The sequence below is a fragment of the Pagrus pagrus genome, assembly GCF_965226575.1.
Source record: "Pagrus pagrus genome assembly, chromosome: 14".
NCBI lineage: Eukaryota > Metazoa > Chordata > Actinopteri > Spariformes > Sparidae > Pagrus > Pagrus pagrus.
Window position 1 is genome coordinate 14,806,823 of NC_140198.1, and position 22,989 is coordinate 14,829,811.

The 22,989-nt window shown below is 41.9% G+C and overlaps 1 protein-coding gene across 8 annotated transcripts in view; it reads left to right on the top strand.

Moving 5' to 3' along the window:
- The window catches only part of pcdh1a (protocadherin 1a), a 150,045-nt gene that overhangs the window by 57,792 nt on the left and 69,264 nt on the right, over positions 1–22,989 (top strand). For 7 of the 8 annotated variants that reach the window (XM_084373811.1, XM_084373806.1, XM_084373805.1 and 4 more), the window contains 2 exons: positions 11,409–12,223; positions 13,210–15,396. In XM_084373811.1, the coding sequence (XP_084229937.1) occupies positions 11,429–12,223; positions 13,210–15,396 (2,982 nt within the window). In that variant the 5' untranslated portion in view covers positions 11,409–11,428. Of the gene's footprint in view, positions 1–2,187; positions 2,820–11,408; positions 12,224–13,209; positions 15,397–22,989 lie in introns of those variants that run through there. The other variant, XM_084373809.1, reaches the window with a different exon arrangement.

Consider the following 22,989-nt stretch of genomic DNA (forward strand, 5'->3'; position numbering starts at 1 on the left):
GTGGAAGTGTGTGTGTTGGCGGGGGAAGGAAAGGTGCTCCAGGTGTGGTATGTGATAAGAGAATAGATGTAAATATATACAGATCACATTCACACGCTGTGTTGTTGTGTTGCTGCAATTGCAAACAAACCATGAGCTTGGAATTATAACATCCCGTCTGCCTATGGAGTATTCAAGTGAGCCGAGCTTCAAGGTTTCCAACATCAATAGACATAAATGGAGATAGGTCTGAAAAACACATTCTTCCTTTCTTTTTTTTTTCCCCGAGAAAAACTTGCCAGACGTTTAATTGATGCTCGTTTAATGTGTTTATGCGGCTAAGTCGGATTTGGAAGAATCAGTCCCTCATCAAAGTGCCAGTGTGTAATATTCGGGGCACTGGCCACAGACAATGTGCTGGCCAGATACAGCATGGCGGGCAGACTCTTTTGGGGAATGTGGGAGAGTCTGAGGGCATTTTTTGCCTTTGCTCTGATGCACCGATTACCCTTGCCTTGTCCCGGTTTTACCTCTCTCATATTCAAATATGGCCACCAGGAAAAAAGGTGAGTGGGAATCAAACAGACCCGCACTCTTTATACTGACTTATAAAGGCATCAAATGAAGCCGCATTTCAGCCCACACGGTTTTGACTGAAACAGACAATAACTCCGTTGAATTGTAGCCTTCATGAAATGCACGAGTTTTAAATAAATGAATTGTGTGAATGAAGGTGACGGTGCTCCCAGTCAGTTTAAAAGTAATTATATTACACCACTGCCCTGAATGCACATTTTTGATTTTTGTGATTAACTACCAAAAAAAAAAAAATCACAACTTAATTTCACAGCAAAATATCATCAAACATGATTTATGTTAACTAACAAGAAAAGGGGAAATTAAATTGTTCCATTTGTTGGTCACTCACTGCTTCAACGTTCACTGACTCTGTTATGTTTTTGTCTTTTATCGGTATATAAATGTCCTTTAACAATCCTTTCCTCTCTCTCTCTCTTCTCAGAGACAACTTATGGGCCACCTGTGAAAATACTTAAACGTTATTAGTATGGCTGGTGAGGAGCAGCATGCAGTGGCAGTGCGTGGGCGGGAGCTCTAATATGATTGGCTGAGGGACACTGTAAGCCTGAGTGGCAGCCCTTAATGGGAGCCCTGGAGAGGTAACCCAACAGCTGTGTGTTTGCAGCTAATGAGAGATGGGGGAGGAGTAAAGGATCACAGACTGGAAACACTCTGATAAACTCTTGCTTGAGAATGGCTGGGGAAGATAGGAAATCAAGTTTCTCCAAGGGGACATCGCTCAAGGCTTTCCTTTGTGACAGAGCCCGTGTTTGACTCATTGCTCCTGGTCCATTGCTTGTACTTAAGCAGTTATGATCACCGGCATCAGTGTTTGGGAAGAAAGCAGGAGAATAACTGTGGCGTGGGATGGATTTCGCTCCCTGCTGAGCCATGCTGATTTACAGCCCTGAGCGAAAGCATTGTTTTTTTAATTACACTGCTGCAGTTTGAGCAGATGATGTCAGATTTAACTAGTTTAATTCAATATACACCAACAGCATAGCCTTTTTCCCTTTTTTTCCTCTTCCTTATAATTGATAGCCGCTGTCTTCTGGTGAGAAACCAACATCACAATGTGCAGAAAAGTCCAACACGATGCAAATGTGAACACTCCAGTTTCCTCATCTGATGGAGAAGACTGTGTGGCTTCCCTTCCTTATTAGAACCGCCTGAGGGTGGCGCCAAATGAATAAATTGTGGTCAACCTGCTTCCATTTTAGGCCATTCATTTTGCTACATGGAATGCATATCAACAAGTAAACTGTCACTTGGGGCTACCTGTTACATCAAATGTTAGACAATCAGTGCGATCAGCGGGTTTGACGCCAAGAGAGCAAGCATGAGTCGTTTTTTGCAGCGAGAATAATATAAATACAAAAAAAAAAGGAGCAGGGAATGCACAGTAACTGCGTGACACGCTTATTTAATAAGGTGCATCCCCCCCCCCCTCCCCTATTTCAGCTGACCCAGTTTGATGAGATCTTCTTAAACTGTAGGAATCACACAATTTCCTGGTCGGCAGCCCGGGCATAATGTGATGCTGAGTGTGAAGTTGCTGTGTGCTGCGGTGGATGGGAGCCCCACCTCCTCCCACGCTCTGATGAGTAGAGAGAGGAAAAAGGGAGAGAGGGGAGCAACTAACCTACCCACAGTATCTCACCACTTGCTCTCTGGAAACGCTTTCAGATGGGCTTCTCGTTTTCTCTCGCCGCTCCGTGTTCACGTTGCAAAAAATGACATTCACGCCGCCGTCGCTCAGACATCCAGTGCGTCTTCAGAGTGCGCTCTAGGCTACTTGATATCACAGAGAGAGAGAGGGGGGAAAGCGCTCGGGGAAACTTGGACCGAAGGGATGCGCCAGCGAGTGCATATCTCGGCAGGGATCAGTTATTGAGGATTGGAAATGGCACACTGTAGGCTATCCCCGTGGAATGAGACTCCTCGCTCCGCAGCCCTGTCATAAGAAAATACTCCAACAGCTTCTAAACTTCTGATATCTTCACGGACGAGGTATCCGTCATCTCCTCCGCGAGAGTGCCGGACGACGGTGTTGTGGACGCCATCCTTGCATTTTGACGCGGAAAGTTGGTAAATGCTGTGATTTGGATTCCCGTGGCTGCTGAAGTTATTTTGACGCGAAGCCCCGTGACGGAGGTTTGAGGGTGAGACACCTGCCTCTGGGATCACCGGTGGACATATCGGCTGCGGACGGGACCGGCTCGGACGCGTCAGGCGCTCATTTTGAGAAGTCTCCGGCTCAGGTACTGAAACGACTGCAGATTATAAACCCCAGAAAGTTGTCTTTTTGCGATGCTTGTGAAGTTTTTTTTTTTTTTTCTTTCTCGGGAACATCTCTCCCCCGAGTGCAGCCCTAATAGCGCAGGCCACGGCTCTAAACAGGCTGTTTATACAACAAGTTGTCCGCGGTGCACTTTATCACGGACGAGGCTTGACGGAGCGGCGGCTCGGTGCGTTACAGGTTGATCGGACGCATCTGTCACCCCCGCAACAACGATGCGCTGCGTGATTGATAAGAAGATGCATCGCAATAAAAAAAATAAAAATAAAAGCACATCCGAGTGGACTGGCGCTCAAGCCTGCGTTAGTAATGGTATTAAGTCATTAGGTGTGCACATCGTGGCACTTCACCTACAGCATGAGCGCATACGCTTCAATCGGATCCGTCCTAATTGCATCTGTATTATGCATTATGATCCAGTGAATGAGAACATGCGATCCATTTGGCATCATCCGCTCTCTCGCCTTTTATTTCATTCTAGCTGCAAACATCGCACTAATTGCCTCTATTAGTGGATCTTTATTTGGAGCTGTTTACTCACGAGAAGCGATTTTTTTTTTTTTTTTTTTTTAATATTATTATTATTTCGCGAAGATTATTCTGACGTAGACGGGCTGCCATGTTCATAACTAATCGGCAGTTTTCCTATGGAGATATTCGCGCGTATAATTGGAGAGGGAGGGGAGAAGAGGGTGGTGGAGGAGGGGGGGGGGAGATCTTTGATCAGCGCATCCGCACGGGTAATCTCCCCCCTCCTGCACTCCGGAGAGTCTGGGGTGTTGTTTTCGTCACTCCACCGACCACCAGGCACATTTCTAATAGTCTGCTCCACATAGATGTCGGTCTAAGTTCCCCACGCACTGTGGGCTACGAGGCCCCGTCACAACAGTGCAGATCAAAACAGGCCTGCGACCGAGATCTAGCCCATATCTGTCTGACAAACTGTCCATGAGACACAAACCTGATGCATGTGATGGTGGGAGCCAGCTGATTATGAAAGCAGCTGTGTGTGATGGGAGTTTGGCAAAAGATGAATGAAAGAATGTCTATCTATCGGTCTATCTATCTGTCTGTCTGTCTATCTATCTATCTATCTATCTGTCTGTCTGTCTATCTATCTACTGTATCTGTCTATCTATCTCTGTCTGTCTGTACTTATTTCCTCTGGTCTATAATAGCACACAGTGCATCATGTAGTGGAGCTGCTGAAAAAGGCTAACTCTTTGGTAAACATATCAAATCACAGAAAGTGAGTTTTCTGACATGACTGCTTAACACTAAATTGAGCTCAAGAGTGCAAATCCTTCACGAAATAATACAAAAGCGGTAAAATCAGGAAATCTGACTGAGTTCTGGTTTCAGTCCGAGGAATGCAAAGTGTACAACCTGCCAGTGTGTTCATATCTCTCTTTAGACACTCTGGCCATGTCTGAATGCGGCCTCTTTGATCTCAGTGTATTCAATGGGCTTTTTTTTGTGTGGTAGGAGTGACCCTCCATCAGTGGTTTTGTGCCGAGCAGCCTACATGAATAGCTAAATCAAACACTCATGCCCTTAGCAAGTGTTTCCAACCAAAGGCCATTGCTTTCTCATTACCAGTGGCCAGGGTTTACAGTCAGTAGAAGTGTGCAGAGGAACATTTTGCAGTAAATTCTACTGGTGGATCAGCTGTGCGGAGACCTAAGCTGTGATGCTACCCATCATAAATCATGCTGGTGGGAGGCTAATGGATTTTACCTGTTATACTAGCTAAAGGCGCAGAGTCAGCCAATATATCAAATCACATCAGTTGAGAAAATCATTAAATCATTTGTTATCTTTCCACACTCTAGCGAAGCAGCAATACGCACCTTACAGGAGGAATTCATGAGCTTGATTTGTTCCCGGTAACAGATGAACATTCGGGTTTCTGCAGAGGAAGGCTGGTGGTGGTGCTGGATCATAATCTACTCTGCAGTTACTGCAAAGCAATCAATTAGCACATAATAAGTTTCTCTCCTGTACTCTAGTGTGCTTTTTCTCCAGACACAACGTAACCCTTTGACATATTAGTAATTCACAATTTTGCCTCGGTTGATTCCACGCTTGAGTCATTTCTGCTGGACCTGTGGAGCAGCCAACTTAAAGAGCAAGTGTCACCCAGTCAGTCACTGAGTTGACTCAGCCGGTAGATAGTCTGTCTCTATGGTAACCAGGACAGACTTACATGCTCCGCAACACAATTATATTCTTCGTCTACATACCTTTACTTTGAATGCATTATGGAAGCAGTTGCACGTATGTAGGCACACACTTAACTTCTTGAACTTTTCCTACTTCAAGCCAAATAGCATCTTGAGAAAAATAAATAAAAATACCTTTTAAAAAGAATCATATAATATGATTTAATATAATATAGTTGCAAATAAGTTTCCTTTGCAAACAAATGGTGAAATATCCATGTTACGGTTGGGAAATACGTGATGATGTTGATAGACTGCTGATGTAATGCCCCATTAATATTTTTCAAATGTATCCACCTCACAGAATTTCGTCCTTCTACTTCTTTATTTTCCACCCTATAGTTTCTCTAATAATCATTAAAGGTGCGCTATGTAGTTTTGGGAAAGAAATTTTATTACAAAGAGAAAGGTCTTCACGTTTGACTGATTGTTTTTTTCTATGTCTAAACAAACTAAATAACAAACTCTCTTTGTTTTCATGACTCAATAAACTTAATAAACACACTGACCTTAAAGGACAACACAATTTCATACTGTTTTACTTTGTTTTTATTTTTTTGCGGACCCTGCCACTTTTCTAGCTTCAAACAGTGTCATGGGGACCTTATTTTCCTGTGAGAACAGCTTGTTTATTCAGTTATGAAAAATAAACAAAACAATTCTGAGTTGGTATTATTAACTCATTAATACCGTAAATATGAAAAAAATTGATATCATATTTTTTCTCCAAATAGTGTCCCTTTAACATGAGTTATTGATAGAATATCAAAACAGGATCTGCTGGTCCAGTGCGACCAGTGCCCATGGCATTTCTTTAATAACCACATAGCTACGAAGATTTGATTAACATGGAAGCCTTGCGCAATTTTCTCAAAAAAACGAAAATCATGACACTTACATTGGAATGCACCAGTTAACCTTATGTTTTTCTCTCCTCCCACCTATGAAATGTCAAGATTCCCTAAGACATTTTGACAACTGCCTGGGGTGCAGACGGATTTTGGCAGAACATGTGTGGAACAGTTTTGAGGATGATGGTTTTTAAAACAGACAGAGTGAACAGGCTCCTACCATAGGGGCCAAGGTGATACAGACCACTGACCAACATGCAGACATGTTTATAAACTGAGATGGTTCCACTTTCTCAGAGGTCATTGTTATGACTAGGTTAAGCCCGAGCCTCATTTTGGCAGAAAACAGAATCCCTCTCGAGAATGAGACCGACTGTGCACGGTTTGCCAAAGGTAGGGTCAGTGATAGTAGACATGCGATACTTGAAATGTTCTCTTGGAACAGGGAGTGCAGCTGGGTGGTGCACTGTGTGAGGGCTACAGGTGAGACTCAATCAGACCTTGCAGTTTGACTGATGTTTAGCTGCCAGTGAAGTCTTTCACCTTCTCCTCTGCGAGGAGAAGAGCAGCAGCGCCGGCACTGGGCACTGAGCCTTCAGGGAGGAGTGGAGGGATAGAGGATTGTAGGCAGGTTGTTGGGAGGAATTTAGGAGTTCGCTGTCACACACAATGGCATTTGAGGAAATGGGTAGATCCATGAGGTAAGGGAGAGATCAGAAGGAAGGTAAATGGAGCCACAAAGTGAAGAGATTTCCCCTTACGTCTGCTCCGCTGGTGGAATTCAAGTCTCATTCTTTTCCTTTTGAAGTTGCCGCAACTGTTCCAATATTCCGCTTTATCTCCGCTTGTCCTCTTTTGCGTATTTTCTATTTTGTAATGAAACAAATCCACTTTTCTTTAATTATTAAGAGGCTATATGGTTGTATAAGCAAAACATTTATCCCTGCACTCTTTTGATTTATATTTCTGTATTTTTAGTGAAGAAAAAATACAGAAATTTTTCAGAACTGACATTTGACAGATTCACACTATCATCTGATGAATGTGGAGGCATATTATACAAATACTTATGTTTTTAATTCTTTTTGCCTTCTTAACTGCAGCGCCGGGTCGTAACATTTCCTTTTTACCCTTAGGTAAAACAGTCATGTTGATCAACCACAACACTATGTTTCAGCGAAATTTCAATATAAGTGACAACAGACTCCCAGGTGACACAGTGGGCAGAAGTGAGAACCACTTTCCCTCCTCTCCTCGCGACACTCTTATCTATAGAGGTCACTGGCAGGTGAAGGGGAATGCTTGGGTGAGCTTCTCCTGCAGCTTGTGAGTGTGTGGAGTGATGGCCATGCTGAGCATGAGTCATGAAACACTGACTCTCTAGTCCCTTCTTGTACTTAGACTTGGCACCCCTGATGGTCTTAATAAGCTGGGTTTTGGCCAGGCAGTGTTCTTGCCACGTAGCGAGCCTACTCTGTGATGTTCCTCAGGGTCTTAAACTCCATCGGTGAGTAGTTTTGCCTCAACTGTATTCTTTGTTGCAGAGTCAAACATCTTAACAAGAGATACGGCAAATAGTCAGACCCATCAGGCGATTTGAGAGTGGCTTTGAAGGTCCACCTCCATACTGTGGTACAGGCTGCCTCTAGTTTTTCTCTATGTAGGAACCATCTGGACCATTGCAGGATCACAGCATGAGGCTTTGTGCTGAATGCTGCTTCACTGGTAGAGTTAAAGTTCTCTCTTCAGTCAGACAGCGGACGCCTTGATTGTGTTTGGAAAGATATTTCTCCAGAATATTTGTTGCTCAGAAGGCACCTCCGTAAGTGTCTGGCTCAATGTGTTTGTCTTTTTGTGCAGGATGCTTTTTGCAGTATACAGCGCTTAAGGGAATTACGGTATGAGCCCTTTAGGTGTTGCAGAGCCCTAATAGCTCTGCGTAAAGGCAGTAAAGTGTGTATTGCACTCATACAACTTGTAGTACAGTAGAGGTCACCCAAGCATTAGCCAGGTCTAAACTGTGCTTTGGTGTAGCATGTAGCTCTGCGATTTTGTAGTTGTAATGTGTAGTCAGTGCACGATTGAGATGGTCTCTGCAGTGATAACCACCACTGTGCTGCCACAGTTGTGCGGTGTTTACAGGGTGAGTTTTAACAGCCAAAAAGATCTCACCTTCCCAGCCTCACATTTTCTGAAGATTTTAGTTTTGCCATGTCCAAACCAGCTTAATATCTGCCCCACTTTTTGACATTCTTATTGCAGAATTTCAGAGTGGTAAGCCACGTTTGTGATACGACACGTTTGAGCACACTGAAAAGAACTAACTTCTTGTTCCTCCCCTTTGATTTTATGCTGAGTTATGTATCGCGATCCTCCTGAATCAGCTTGTAGTCTTGTGGGTCTACCACACCATCTGGGATGGCAGATGATAACCAAGTTTTTCAGAGCAAAAAGTGCTGAGATGCAGGAAATGTCACTCCCAGTTGTGTTCAGCAGTTCTAATTTATCTATGTTGCTGCTCAGGTAGTGAACTTTGGCGAGACATGCTGTAGTCCAGTAGTGAAAAAAACCTCAGCGCAAGTTCCCCTTCGCCACCACCTCACCGTGCACGAGGGATAAAAAAGTCGATGCTGTCAAGCTTTTGATAAAATATTTGTGAGACAGCTGAGAAATGTGAGATAAAAATCCAAAGGCACGGTGTCAATAATATTCAGCCTATCAGAGATTCTCAGTGAGTGATGGCAAGCGCACATTTCACAAACAACATGAATTTTAATGTAAACGTAAACAAAGGGGGAAAAAAGCACCAAATCGCTGTGGCCGCCAGGCACGGTGCCATCTGGAAGACAGGCATGAGGCCAACTGGAAGACATTAAGTCATGAGTGTCATCAACCATAACAATCATGTCACTATCAAAGCACGCCTATTCATTCTGGAAGTGGCTGTAATGGCAGAGGGATGGGAACAGCTAAACAAATCATTTTGGATTAAATTTTTTAAATGACCATTTTGTAAAAATGATTTTTGCAAACTTGAATTCAACAGTGAATGTTTTTTTGTTTTTCTTTTTAAAAAGAGAAGATAAAGAGATGATGCAAGTGTCAAAAAGGCTTAATTTAATTAAATTAAAATCACTTTATCTGTGCCTGAAGGGGAATTGCAGAGGCACGTATGGTGGTACAAATCACGAGTAAGACGCTACAGAAAAAAAAAAAAAATGTAAAAATAGAAACACACATAACAAACAGTGCAGCATTGCTGATTCAAAGTTTAATCAAATTTACTTCAATACGACCATAATATTCTGGACTTGTGTGTCATATAAGGAGACATTTTGTAAGAGACTGATCACATTATTTAATTAACAATGCATAAAAAAATAAGATAATAATAAGATAAGAAGCAAAGGCAGCAAAACTGTATGAAACATTTTCAGTTGAATTTCACTTATAGCATTGAGAAATGTGTTTGGAGTGTATCCGCTGATTATGTTTTTACTCCAGCCTGCCTTTTTTCCCCTGCGCACATGAACACACAAAGCACACTCACCGTTCACGCCACATTGACTAGAGGCTCGCCCTGCAATGTAAAAAGGGACACATCGATAGCTGAGCAATTAGTGCATCAATAACCTGCACTTCCAATTTTAATGTATTCAAAAGGAATTGGATTTCTCATTGGATTTCTGTATATTTGTGTTTTGCTGTCTAGCTTAATACACATTTGCTTTGCTCCTCTGTGGAACACTTTCATTTGAGGAGGTGCAGAATGTACCGATTTGAACACAAATTAACACTGTGTGCTCATATTCATGTATATTTCTGGCTCTTCTCACAACCACACAAGCCAAGAAATCACTGATCCCTAATCTCAGGGTAACGGTCGATACAAGATCCAGCACCTGTACTCCTTTTGTTTTTTCCCCCTAAGTTGTTAAATTCTTCTATATGTAACATAATGCTTCAATTACACATCACTTTTCAAAAACGACGATGTTTAGTTTGTAACGTTCTTTAAAGGCTTGAAGGATGCCATGATTCATGAACGTTTAAAAAGATTGTTCCAACTTTGTCAAGAAGTGACTAATACAAACCGTGTTTAATCTAGTCTGGGAAAATTCCTATCTATTTAATAAGGTCAGGATCATAGCCAATTCAAATCAGTATTTTGGATTAGTGAATCAGTAACACAAACATACTGCAGTAGACGGTACAAAACAGGCTGCACCGAAAACACACACGCAAATCAGCACTTCACGATTGGTGAGTGGACGTCACATGAAATTTGGTAAAATGTTGCCACTACTAAGTTTTCCAGAACACTGGACCTTGATACTTAACCTCAATGTCTGCTCCCATTTCAATTACCAACACACACGCACGCACAGTCTCACACATTCACACAAGAAACAATTATAGTCTAAAATCACTGTAGCATGAAAAAAGCCAGAATTCTTTAGCTGGAGGAAATACAGATCAAAGAAGACACTAAAATAATGGGACGTAATTACAAAGTTGAAAGGTTCAAAATCAAACATAATGATTACAGTGTTTGAGTTAGCCAGTAGCAATGGAGCATGGATGGAATTCTCTGCATTGTGCATTGTTGCAAGCTGCATGTGACGATAACGACCAAGTTGCATAATCTGCATGGGAAGAAATGGCCTCATTGCCTCCGTGCCCTTTAGAATGAAAGCCCTTGTCGTAGCTTGTTTGTAGAGGCCTCTCTGGCAACATCAAACGGTTCAAATTTGTTAATAGACAATATCATGGCAGGTTCGCAAGGATTTATTTTTAGGGGGATGTTTGATACCGTAGGTTACTTCTTAGCTACATTGCTTCACCACTCAATGTCTATTAGTGTAATACTAAAATAATGAGTCTCTTAGGCTGCGTTGAATCGGATTTGGTATTACATTTTTATTTGATTATACAGCTGAAACAATCCACACTGGCCCTCATGTTTGTTTTGCTTGTAAGCTCACAAGATATGATTTCTTCTTCCTACATTCATTTCTACATGAAATTTGTAAAGCTGAGACATTCAGTGAAGCTATTGAAGCCCTAGGACAGAAAAGAAACCATGTTGGGATAGCGTTATGGTTGCATTTTTAAAAAAATGCATAATTTCCCTTTGTTGTTGTTTTTTCTCTAATTGTGATATTGTGCTTCTAGGCCTGCTGTAGCTTTTGGCACAAGTTATTGACAAAAATAATTCATTTTACAGCGGTAGAGTTATAATAGAACAATACAATGAAGACAGTCTTTCTTCCTGCTGACTAAATGTATCACTCTCATCTCATCTCATAAGGACTTGTTGATGTGAGTTCTGTTATTTTCCTTTATAATTAGTGTTCAGTAATTATTGCCTATGGAGCCTGGTACAGCTGCTAGGCATTTTATCGCTGAATCTTTAAACATGATTTCCAAACGGAAACAACATTCTAACACAAGTATTCTCTTCACTCTAATTTCCAGGCAGATCTTCTGATGACCTAATGGAACTGAATTTACGAGTAGTGCTGTTTTGGGTCCTGGTGCTGCACTGGGGTTCTGCTGAAGGCAGCATCCTGTACCGGGTCCAGGAGGAGCAGCCTCCCAACACTCTTATTGGTAGCCTGGCAGCAGACCAGGGCCTGCCAGACTCGGGTCATCTCTACAAGCTGGAGGTGGGTGCTCCTTACCTTCGTGTCGATGGAAAAACGGGAGACATTTTCACCACAGAGATTCCCATAGACAGAGAGACCCTGAGAGACTGCCGGACCCTGACTAAGGGTAAGCCCTGTTTCCTGGAATTTGAAGTATCAGTGACCGATCTGATACAAAACCAGAGCCCACGACTCATTGAAGGACGCATTGAGGTACAGGACATCAATGACAACACTCCACAGTTTCCCTCTTCTGTGCTCACCATCTCTGTCCCCGAGAACACCATCATGGGGGCACTATTCTCCATACCTCTAGCTACAGACAGGGACTCAGACAGGAATGGGGTTGCGGATTATGCTCTGACTGCAGGGCCAGACGCCGCAACCCTATTTGGTTTACAGGTGGCTGATGACAGGGGGGGTAAACTCCCACAGCTTATTGTCCTGGGCAACCTAGATCGCGAGTTAAAGGATTCCTATGACCTCACCATCAAGGCTGTGGATGGAGGCAACCCTCAGCGCTACAGTAGTGCTTTGCTGAGGGTGGTTGTCACCGATGCCAACGACAACGCTCCCAAGTTTGAAAAGTCCACATATGAAGCGGAAGTGTCGGAAAACAGTCCAGTGGGGCACTCTGTGTTGCAGGTAAGATTCTAGTGCAAAGAGACTTGCTTTTAAACAATTTTGTTTTATTTTTTTATTTTGGATCAAATTGCAGTTAAGTTAAATTGCAACCATATTTGTTTGTGCTGCTTGATGGGCTGTTTTGAATTCTATATTCAGCACCAAATAAACCACAATGCTCAGCCAATTTATCAAGATGTTTTTGAAAATTAGTCTGTGCCTCATGTTTGCGCAGAGTTTATTCCTCAGATCAGTCTTCATGCGTAACTCCAAATCAAAGATAGATATTTTTTTATTAGGGTTTTATGCTTTAAAATATTTACAAATGGCTTGACAACTCTGAATGTTCAGAACTAAGCCTCCAGTCTAAAGCTCTTGGAAAAACCAAGGCCAAATTTATTTCCCTGTCACTTCACATATTTTCATCATATTCATCTTTTTGAAATTAGTTTTACGCAAGTTGTTCCACTAATATTACTCTAATGTGTGTTTTTAAGTAATATTAAAAGTATTAGAGCATTTGCATGTTGTGCTTGTACAGGTAATTAAGCTGCTTATTGCTTTTGTTGTGCTATTGTGCTTGCAGAAATGGAGTTAGAGATACACAATGTCTGAGTGTAGGAGTGAGACGCTCTGTGTAGGATTTTCTCTACATACTGCTGTGAAATTGCACTGACTGTCATGAAAGAAATAGCAGCCCTAATATTTTGCCATATGTTTTCATGTGAACTTTTTCTCCATTTTCTGGAATAAAAGAAAGGGAGGAAAAAGAGAAAAATTGCCCTTGACATATATATCAAGAGCAAAAGGGGAAATGCAGTAATGGAATACTCCCAAATAAAGCTTCACTTGCTGAGCTTTGAAGTGATCAGACATCTGTTGATTCATTTATTCATTCACTGACCGATGATTAGTAGAGAAAATCCTCCACTGGCTTCTTTTAATTCTAACACCAAATCGTTTGGACATAAATCTTGCCTTTAACCACAGAATTCTTTTTATTGTAGGTCAAAGCAAATGACTCTGACATGGGCCCTAATGGAGAAATTGAGTACACCCTTCACCAAGCAGTAGACCCAGTGCCGAAACTCTTACGAATCGATCGGTCCACTGGCATTATCTATGTGAAAGGACCACTGGACAGAGAGGAAATCAGCAGCTTGTCTTTCTATGTGGTGGCAAGGGATAAGGGTCCTCAACCTAAAAGCTCTAAGACGTTTGTAACCATTGAGGTGACTGATCAAAATGACAATGCTCCAGCTGTCGAGATCCGGGGGATAGGCCTTGTGACACACAGTGAAGGAGTGGCTAACATTTCAGAGGACATGCCTGTGGGAACAGCTGTTGCTTTGGTGCAAGTCTCTGACAAGGATGAGGGAGAGAATGCCGTGGTCACTTGTGTGGTCGCAGGGGATGTGCCCTTCCAACTCCGCCCTGCCAGCGACTCATCCAGCGACAACAAGAGGAAGTATTTCCTACAGACCACCACTCCTCTTGACTACGAAAGGGTTAGGGATTACAGGGTAGAGATTGTGGCTGTCGATTCAGGAAATCCAGCGCTCTCTAGTACAAACTCTTTGAAGGTGCAGGTGACTGATGTGAACGATAACTCCCCAATATTCTCCCCAACCTTGTTTGAAGTAGATTTTGCCGAAGAAAACCAACCAGGAGAGAAGGTTTTGGATGTTACGGCTTCGGATGCTGACACTGGCACTAATGCGGAACTCCTCTATAATATTGTGGCTGACTCATCCATCAAAGGTCTGTTTGAGATTGACCCAAATACAGGCGAAGTCAGAGCCCGGAGTCCACTTGACCGTGAGCATAAAGAGCGCTATGAGTTCCGGGTCACCGCAGCAGATAAAGGGTCACCTGTTCATAAAGGAACAGCAACTGTAGTGATAAAAGTCCTGGACCGCAATGACAATGACCCCAAGTTCATGCTTAGTGGCTACAGCTTTTCAGTTTTAGAAAATATGCCCCCCCTAAGTCCAGTTGGCATGGTAACAGTCCTGGATGTGGACAACGGTGAGAATGCCCATGTTCAACTCTCTGTCGAGCCAGACGGAGGGAAGTTTGTTGTTCAAAATGGAACAGGCACCATTCTTTCAAGCATCTCGTTTGACAGGGAGAAAGAGAGCAGCTATACTTTCCGTCTAAAAGCAGTGGATGGAGGGGAGCCGCCCAGGTCTTCATATGTGGGTGTTACCATCAATGTACTGGATGAAAATGACAATGACCCCGTTATCACCAAGCCCTCCAATTCCTCCTTCAAGCGCCTGTCACCGCTAGCTTCTCCAGATAGCCATGTTGAGGTAGTAGAAGCTGAAGACCTGGATAGTGGGCCAAATGCAGAGCTGGTCTTCAGTATTGCTGGTGGAAACCCTTACCAGTTATTTCGCATCTCCCCCTCCAGTGGCGAGATCACTCTAGCAAAAGAGATGACCCGAAAACACGGTGGACTACATCGCCTAGTGGTGCGAGTGAGTGACAGGGGGAAGCCAGCACGTCATGCCACTGCCCTGGTCCACATCTATGTCAATGAAACCATTTCAAATGTCAGCTTAGTGGAGGCTCTAGTTGGACACAGTCTTTACACTCCACTGGACAGGGACATTGCTGGTGATCCTGACAATGGTTTTGCTGCACAGCGTAGTAATATTTTGTTTGGAAGCCTTGCCGGCGTGGCAGGTGTTGTAATGTTGATCCTGGTGGTGGTATTTATTCGACACCGCATCCAAAGAGAAACTAAGAGTGGGTATCAGGCTGGCAAGAAGGAAACAAAGGACTTGTATGCACCAAAACAGGCACCAAAGAATGCCAAAGGCAAACGAGGAAGAAAAGGGAAACCCCAGAAGTCCCCAAAACCACTCGGGGAAGAGGAGGAGGTCAGCCTTCAAAAGAGTCTCAAGTTCAACCTTGATGGAGTCAATGATAGCCCCAGGATACATCTGCCCTTAACATATTCTCCAGGAAGCCCTGATATAGGCAGGCACTACCGCTCCAACTCCCCCTTACCCTCCATCCAGCTGCAGGCCCAATCCCCCTCAGCCTCACAGAAGCATCAGGCCGTCCAGGACCTCCCTGCTGCCAACACCTTTGTAGGAACAGGAGGAGACGACAACTCCACCGGCTCAGACCAGTACTCAGATTACAGCTACAAGACCAGCCAACCGAAGTACAGCAACAAACAGGTAAAGTGATGCCTTCCAGATGAAACTACTGTCTCAACGGTCTGTTAGAGGAGTGGATAGTTCGTGTGTCGCTTTGTTTGGGGGTATTGAAGAGGGATAATTAAATTCAATTTCAGAATAATATGCTCATAATTTTATTCTTATTATGAGCAACCCTCATGTAGGATTATTACTGTTAGTGGCAGTAATATGCCATGAATTACTTACAAGACAATAACATGATAAGACATTTGAATAATTTGAATGGCTTTTGTTATCGTTGCGCCATCAGTCCAATTTGTAAAAATGTAAAATGATACTTCAAAATTTATGGCAGATTTGTTACTATCACTTCTTTCTTAGTCATGATTGATTTAATTATCTGCAAAACTGTGCATAATGTGAGAGATAACAGATTAAGGAGAGGCACAATGTTTATTCCCATTGGAAAGGCATTTAACTTGCATAAATTCTAGCTGTCACTAAAAAGTTTCTATGGTCATAGAGACAAAATGAATATGCTTTGTGAAAAAGGAAATAATGATACTTACAGTTATCGGACACCAGTTATAGAAACAATATAGTATTAATTATCTCTCTATGAACTGAAATGACATACTGTCTCACCGTTTGTTTTGCTCTCATGTAACTGCTCTGAAGGGTGAATTTGGATGTACAAAGAAAGTCGGAGCAAAAATGATCAACTCCATGTATGTGCTTAAGCTTTGCACTACAAGAACATTTAGGTGGCTCTTCATATTAAGTTGTTTTTTCATCAGGTTGGCAGTAGAGTTTAACTGGGAAGGTCCATTTCTCAGTGACTTACTTCTGCTCTTCTGCCTGACCTCTAGTGCTCTGATCTCTGCAGGTCACTTGCTCTTATCTCCCTGCTCCTTATGCTCTTATCTCCTCTTATCGGTACAACGTTTGGCAAGACTCGAATCGCCATGGAAACAGAAATATTAATAGACTCAGAGGGGATTACGAACGGCAAAATTGTAGAGTCTAGGGATAGAAAGCTAGTGTGTCTCTAGGTTTCTGTGTCATCTGCAAGTATGTGAATGTGTGTGTTGGACTTGTAGATGCATATTTGTGTATGTGTGTGTGTTCATGGTGATACGGAAGACCATTATGCTTGAATAGTAAAACCTTTTATTGTGTGTTAAAATGTCTGTATGTTGTGATCCCACCAGTTATCAAGACAGCTGTACTGTATATGGACTTTTGAAATGCATCTCACATTTCCCGACAACCACTTTGCTGAACTTTTCTTCTACATGAGTAAAAATCCCCTGGAGTCTGTAGGTGGTAGAAACAGTATCGCATAACTTCAAAGAGCCCTCAAATCCAAAGACTGCCTACTACAGGGGCATACCCGCTCAAACAAATGTAGTTCTTCCATCATCTGCAACTGAACACGTCTGTGTCTGAGTTTATTGAGTGATAACTGATTTATTTGCAAATCTCACAGATAATAGCTCTAACAAAACAATATTACTGATGCGACAGAGGAATTAAAAGATGGTCATCACTTTTATTCAAACATATTTGGCTCTGACATATGCAATTTACTTTTCATACAAGACGAGTTGACATCGGCTTTTCAGACGCTTCCATATACCAAATCACAGTGTCATACGTACAGAACGGTTTGACATCCTCCTAGGCTTTGCAGATAAAGTTTGCTGCATGAAAATTAGCAAAAACAGAATTGGAAAATATGCCACTGAGTTCTGAACATGTGTAGGTGACACATTTTCTGTGGAGATATCTTCAGAGCCAGTATCACAGTTGGCTGGTTGGTAGTTTCAGCAGATGCTTGCTGACAGCTTAGGTGATCACAAGCCTTTGTGGGTGGAGTCAGTTTAGAGAACAGTCACTACTGTCTCTGTGATGGACAACATAAGGGACCAAAATGACTGCGAGCCACGGGGTGTGTCTGGGTATTTGTGTGTAGTGCCAATCTCTGTGTTTGTGTGCAGATTTGGGGCTTAGCAAAAGAGTGTTAATTGTAACTGCGGCACAGATGCAAGCTCTCAGCGCTTGACAGTGTTTGTGGTTTCTCAATATGATAACATAAATGCGTATGAGACATGACTCAAGTGATTGACAGGCTGAGCAAAAACACGGACAGATGTTGAAGCTCATGTGACATACCTCAGCAGATGTTGTCTCATGTATGGCATCCCCTCTCACATCAGGAAGAACAGATTGACCGAAATATATAATTAAAGTAACTGCCAAGTGATGTGACAGATGTAGAGTGGTGCCCTTGCTTTAATTAACTGTGCTACACTCGACAATACCTTTTCATTGGGAACTTGGTCAGGTGTCTGGGTTTGTACTAAACTTCTTGATATTTTGTCTGACAGCTTGTGTGTGAACAGATTATGCGCACACAGAACGTAATATGCATTTTTAGCACTACTTTTTTTTAAAGCATTTGAAGGATTTTACCACAAAGCTAAGCTCCGTAACTATCTGCAGCATTATCGTTCTTTTTTCTCCAACTCTCTCAGGCTTTAATTAAAGGCATTTTTACTTATGAGCACCAGTCTATTGTTTGGGGAAATCAGAGTCAGTGTTTAACAAACCAAATGAGTCTGATCTGGAAACTATAAAAAAATATTTGTACGTGTACTTATGTTGTTGTGAGGATTAGTTTTGAGTTTAAGACATTAGCAGTGAGTTTAAAAAATATTTTGCCAACATCCACATCTTTCAAGAACTTGCTTTTTGGGTTCGGGTTGGAACTGGATTAGGATAAGGGTTAGGGCATGTAGTCATCCAGGGCTCAGGTTAAGATAAGAGACTGTAGAATGCATTGTGTCGTGAGGGTCCGCACAGTCCACATACATGACCCTCTGCATGCTCATAAGCTATAGATTTGATAGGCAGTGGTAGACTGTATAAATCCCTCATATCTATTTAGATATGCAACTATGTAGCCTTCTTTGCTGCAGCTTTTTAATTCTAGAAAATGAATATTGCACATATTAATTGATTTTTACATTAAAATATAATTAATTTATCCACCATAGAATATATACATTTTATAGGAACGTCTACATCTATAATTGGAAGCCTTGAGTACAGCCTGAGGCTAAATAATGCAATCTTTTAATACTGTATACTCAAGAATGGCTAGTTAAGGGTGCCAAAACCCAAACAGATGTTTCCGATGTCCTAATTTGATCGCAGCATTATCTAGGCATGTGCCAGCTATATGTGCAAAGCAGTATTTGTTTTGTTTCCTACACTCGGAGCTAGTTCTGCTATCAATTCAGAAACATTTTGATCTTCTCCCAAGAGTCTGCAGGGAATATTTCAGCCTTGTAATTGCTTTAGATTAACCCACTTTGGAACAGAATTCCTGAAATGCCGTTTCCGGGCTTTAATATATTACACCAGGCATGCTTCCTCTAAACACAGTTGAAGGCAGTTGGGCAAAAAATATCCATTGCCTCACAGCATATTCAAAGTAAATCCTTTTTTCTAAAATGCCTAAAAAAAAAAAGAAAAAAAAAAAAAAAGAACCAGAAAATGACAGGAATAGACTTAGACACCCGAAACCCTAAACCACAGTTGTAACCAGCGGTTGTCATGTACTGTATGTGTCTAGAACCAATGAAATTCAGAACCATGGACAGTGCTCTTTGCTGCCAACTCTTCCAAAGCCTCTGTGCAGATGGAGTACCGTTGCATCACGAGCGGAGAGAAAGATGACAAGCCCCTGTGAGGCTGATATAGACAGACTCCTGTCCTCCACGGTCCTTTGTAAACACTCTTTAGAATTTAACCAAACACTAATTAAATGTTTGAAATGCTAAATTAAAAAATGTACCGCATTTTACTGAAAGTGCTGAAAGCCACCTACACCCAGAAAATCAGAAAAACACCTGAGCCATTCTTTCTGCTATTCCTGATTGAAAACCAATTTCTTTGGTATGAAAAAGCCTTAGCAAGTGCAAATGGAGCATCAAATAAACTCAAAATGTTTCTATGCCAGATTGAAACAAACAGGATGAGCTGTCTGCAGGATAAGGTGCTGTAGCTCCCCTGTGCTGAACAGAGGTCCGTACAATTGCTTCCATACTGCACCTGTTTGGGTTATATTGTAATTAAAGTGGGGACATTGGGAATTTCCCTCAGGGTCTTGGCAAGTTTAACCGCTCTCAGGTGGATGCTGCAATTCTGTTATTGAGCCAGGGTAGGCATTAACATAAAGGAACGTTTGGATATTAGAAAGGAATAATTGTGAATAATGTGTGAATACAAGCCGCACATCATGTCATATGCCATGTGCACAGTGAAACAGTAATATTAACATCAATATTGTCATAAAAAAACAATATATTTACACAAACACAGAAGCTCATTTACGCATTTACATGAAGTGTTATGGAAGTTCAAGGATTATTTCAGAAAAGGATGTTTGAAAATGCAAATCCTTTAGTTGGGTTCATATGATGTCTTTGCATGGTAAGCTTTACATTTCTAAAACAAGAAGCTCCTTCAACGACTGTCTTTGTGGTTTTAAGTTCCCCCTTCGTCACCTCTGAATGTGTGATATTGCATGATGGTTGCTGGAGAAACCAGTGACTCACATTAGCCATTAGAGCTGATAATTAGCCCTTTTGGGTCCAACAGCTAGCACCTTTTTTCACACTTCACTTAATGAGAATCCTACTTTTAAACACAAGGCAATGTGAGTGGTATGAAACACAGAGAAATATATATAAGACAACTATCATGGCCACTTGAAAGGCTGTAAATTTATACATTCACAGTAGTCATATACTTTATCAAAAATGGATGAGTGTTGTCCCCCTGTAGGCCACTCGTTCATCTCCATTCCTCACTGCAGACACCTAAAGCCACTCCAGTGGATTGTTAGAGCGGGAAAAGGGATAGAGTGAGTCACTGTGAGTCTTAATTAACCTGCTTCTTTGTTAAGCAGGGCCCACACTTTGTGAACTTTAGGCGTCCCTTTGAGCTGGGATTAGCCCAATTTAGCCCAATACTGCTGTTTGAACTCAGCAGAGGTGTATTACAGACTAGGCCGGAGGCAAAATTTGCACTTGTTCTACAAGTCTGTGACACATTATTCTCTCGTACCTCTGCTCAAGACCAGTGAAACCTAGAAATCATCGGAAATATGCCATCTGGATTTCAGTGAATAGTTGGGAAAGCGAGGAGTGCAGCTGACTTATTTTCCCTATCTTTTCCTATCTTGGTTTCCAATCTGCCTTCCAGTATTTTTCAAACAGGCACGACATATACACACACACACACGCAGAGAAAAAGACACCCACACACGGCTCTTTGTGCACCGCATATTTGCCCTGGCTGATTACCCAGAAAAGGAATGCTAGAAGGAAAGTGAGGTAAAAAAAAAAAAAAAAGCATTGTAGATGCTGGAATAATTTACCCTGCCTGTACTGCATGTTTTCTCACTGTTTTATAGCAAAAATGTGTGATTCAATGCATTGTGTTTTACACTGCATTGTAGTGAAAATACTATATTATGTAGTCACCAATACTGCTGCCATTTCACATCTGTTTTCGAAATGTTGGCTCAGACTTTACTATGCTTGTTCGGTTGCCAAGCCTTCTTATACGCAGCCTGGTGACCTTGGTCATATATATAGTATGCCTAGTACTCAATGTATTTTTTATAATTGGAGCATATTACCTCTGAGAATTGGCGCTAGTACAGTTATGTAACTTAACTTTCTAGAAAACACCTACTATTTTCCAGTGTATTGTTATATGTAGTATACACACCTACATGCCGTCACTTAAATCTGCTAGTGAGTCTTCACTCCATTGTTGTTGCCTTTGTAATGCACTTTTATCTTTTCTTAAGGTTTTTCAGCAGCATTAAAAACACATTTCTATTGCAAAATTATATAATATAGAGAATTTCAGATCTGAAATTCTCTATATTATATAATTTTATAGTATTTTAGGTATATGTTGCATGAGTTATTGCCACTAATTGATTATTGAAGGAGGATTATTACTTTCAGCTAAGATGAGGTGATGTTTCTGACACGGAAACAAACACCGAAGGAGCTTTTTTAAGAGCAGAAGCCAGTAATGAATACACTGTATGCTACTTTGATCCAGACTTGATGGAGCCAAGGCATGGCTGGATCAAACAGTCATAAAGATGACAGGAGCCGATTCTCAGGAGGAAGCTTTCATAGGTTTCAATAAATTTTAATTGGGATTCTTGCACTTTTGGAGAAAGCACATAACATGAGGGTACAAATAATGTACACAGTGGAACTGTTTGTTATGATGCTTCATACATCTTACCTTTCACTCTCTCTTCCATGGCGAATATTGAGTCTGGTAGGTCCATAGTTTGGCAAGCCCATACTGTCATCATTCAGGTAACTGACACCGAAAGTTGGACTCAAATGCAGACACTAATGCACAGCAGGGTGGTTAAAGGGCAATTTACTAGCCCTCAGCACTAGAGTTGGCAGATGGGCAGGACATGAACAACTGGAAGTCAGGCATACGGGTAGCAGGCAAATGGGACAGACAAACAGGTAACAAGAGAAATGTTTGGACTGAGAAGTAACATTACCTGGCTGTGAGCAGCCCTCGACAAATACTGGGACTAATTGCTGATGAGGAGCAGCTCGGTAGACACTTGATGGGGTCGGGCTACCTACAGTGGAGGGAAAGTGTGGGCAGGGGAGCACTGACAGGAAAAGGAAGACACTGAATACGCTGAGACAGGAGAGAGACAGTCTGAGGCTGAGTGTGAACCTGAAAGGGAGGGAAGAGAGTCGAGATGATGTAGGGAGCACAGTGACTCTTGTGTGTCTGTGTGTGTGTGTGTGTGTGTGTGTGTGTGTGTGTGTGTGTGTGTGTGGCTGAGCTGCAGTCAGCATTGAAAATAAGATACAAGCAAAACAAGTGATTGTGCTTGAGATAAAATTGGACTATATCAGAGGTAGACATTGAAGAAAAAAAGTATTTGTATGCATATTCAGTTTCTGGTGAAGGACTCGGTTACAGGTCAAATAATAGAGGACAATACAAAGTAGAGCATAATATATGCTTGACTGAAGAAGATCTTGGCAAAATATAACTTTGGGATAATACCACAGACGAAGACATAGTAAAACGTACAGTACGCTCAAGTTGAAGCAGGTTACTAAGGACAGCGAAGCTCCAAGGGAAAAAAGGGACTGTAGCGCACTGATTAATTTGCAGCCCTTAATTGTGAAAACAGACTAATCATCAGATCAGAAACAAAAGAACAACCAGAGTTCAACCCATTATCCACTAACAACTGTACACCTGTTCTAGGTATGTGTGTTTACCTCATGTAATGTCTGATAAAGACAGTAGTGTCAAAACCTTTTTAGCAATTGCAGGCTGCAAATCACTTGGTGTGCTCCACTCCCTACACGTAGTCTGTAAGAAAAGAGGAAATTACTAAATAACATTACACTGCTGAGTTACACAAGTCTTCTGTATTGCTGAGCTGCTCCCACCCAGACTTGCTTCCTTTCCCATTAGAAAATGAAGCCAAAGTCTCCGGAGCCCTTTCATTATTTTCTGCTGAAGCATTGCCTTTAAATACTGTGT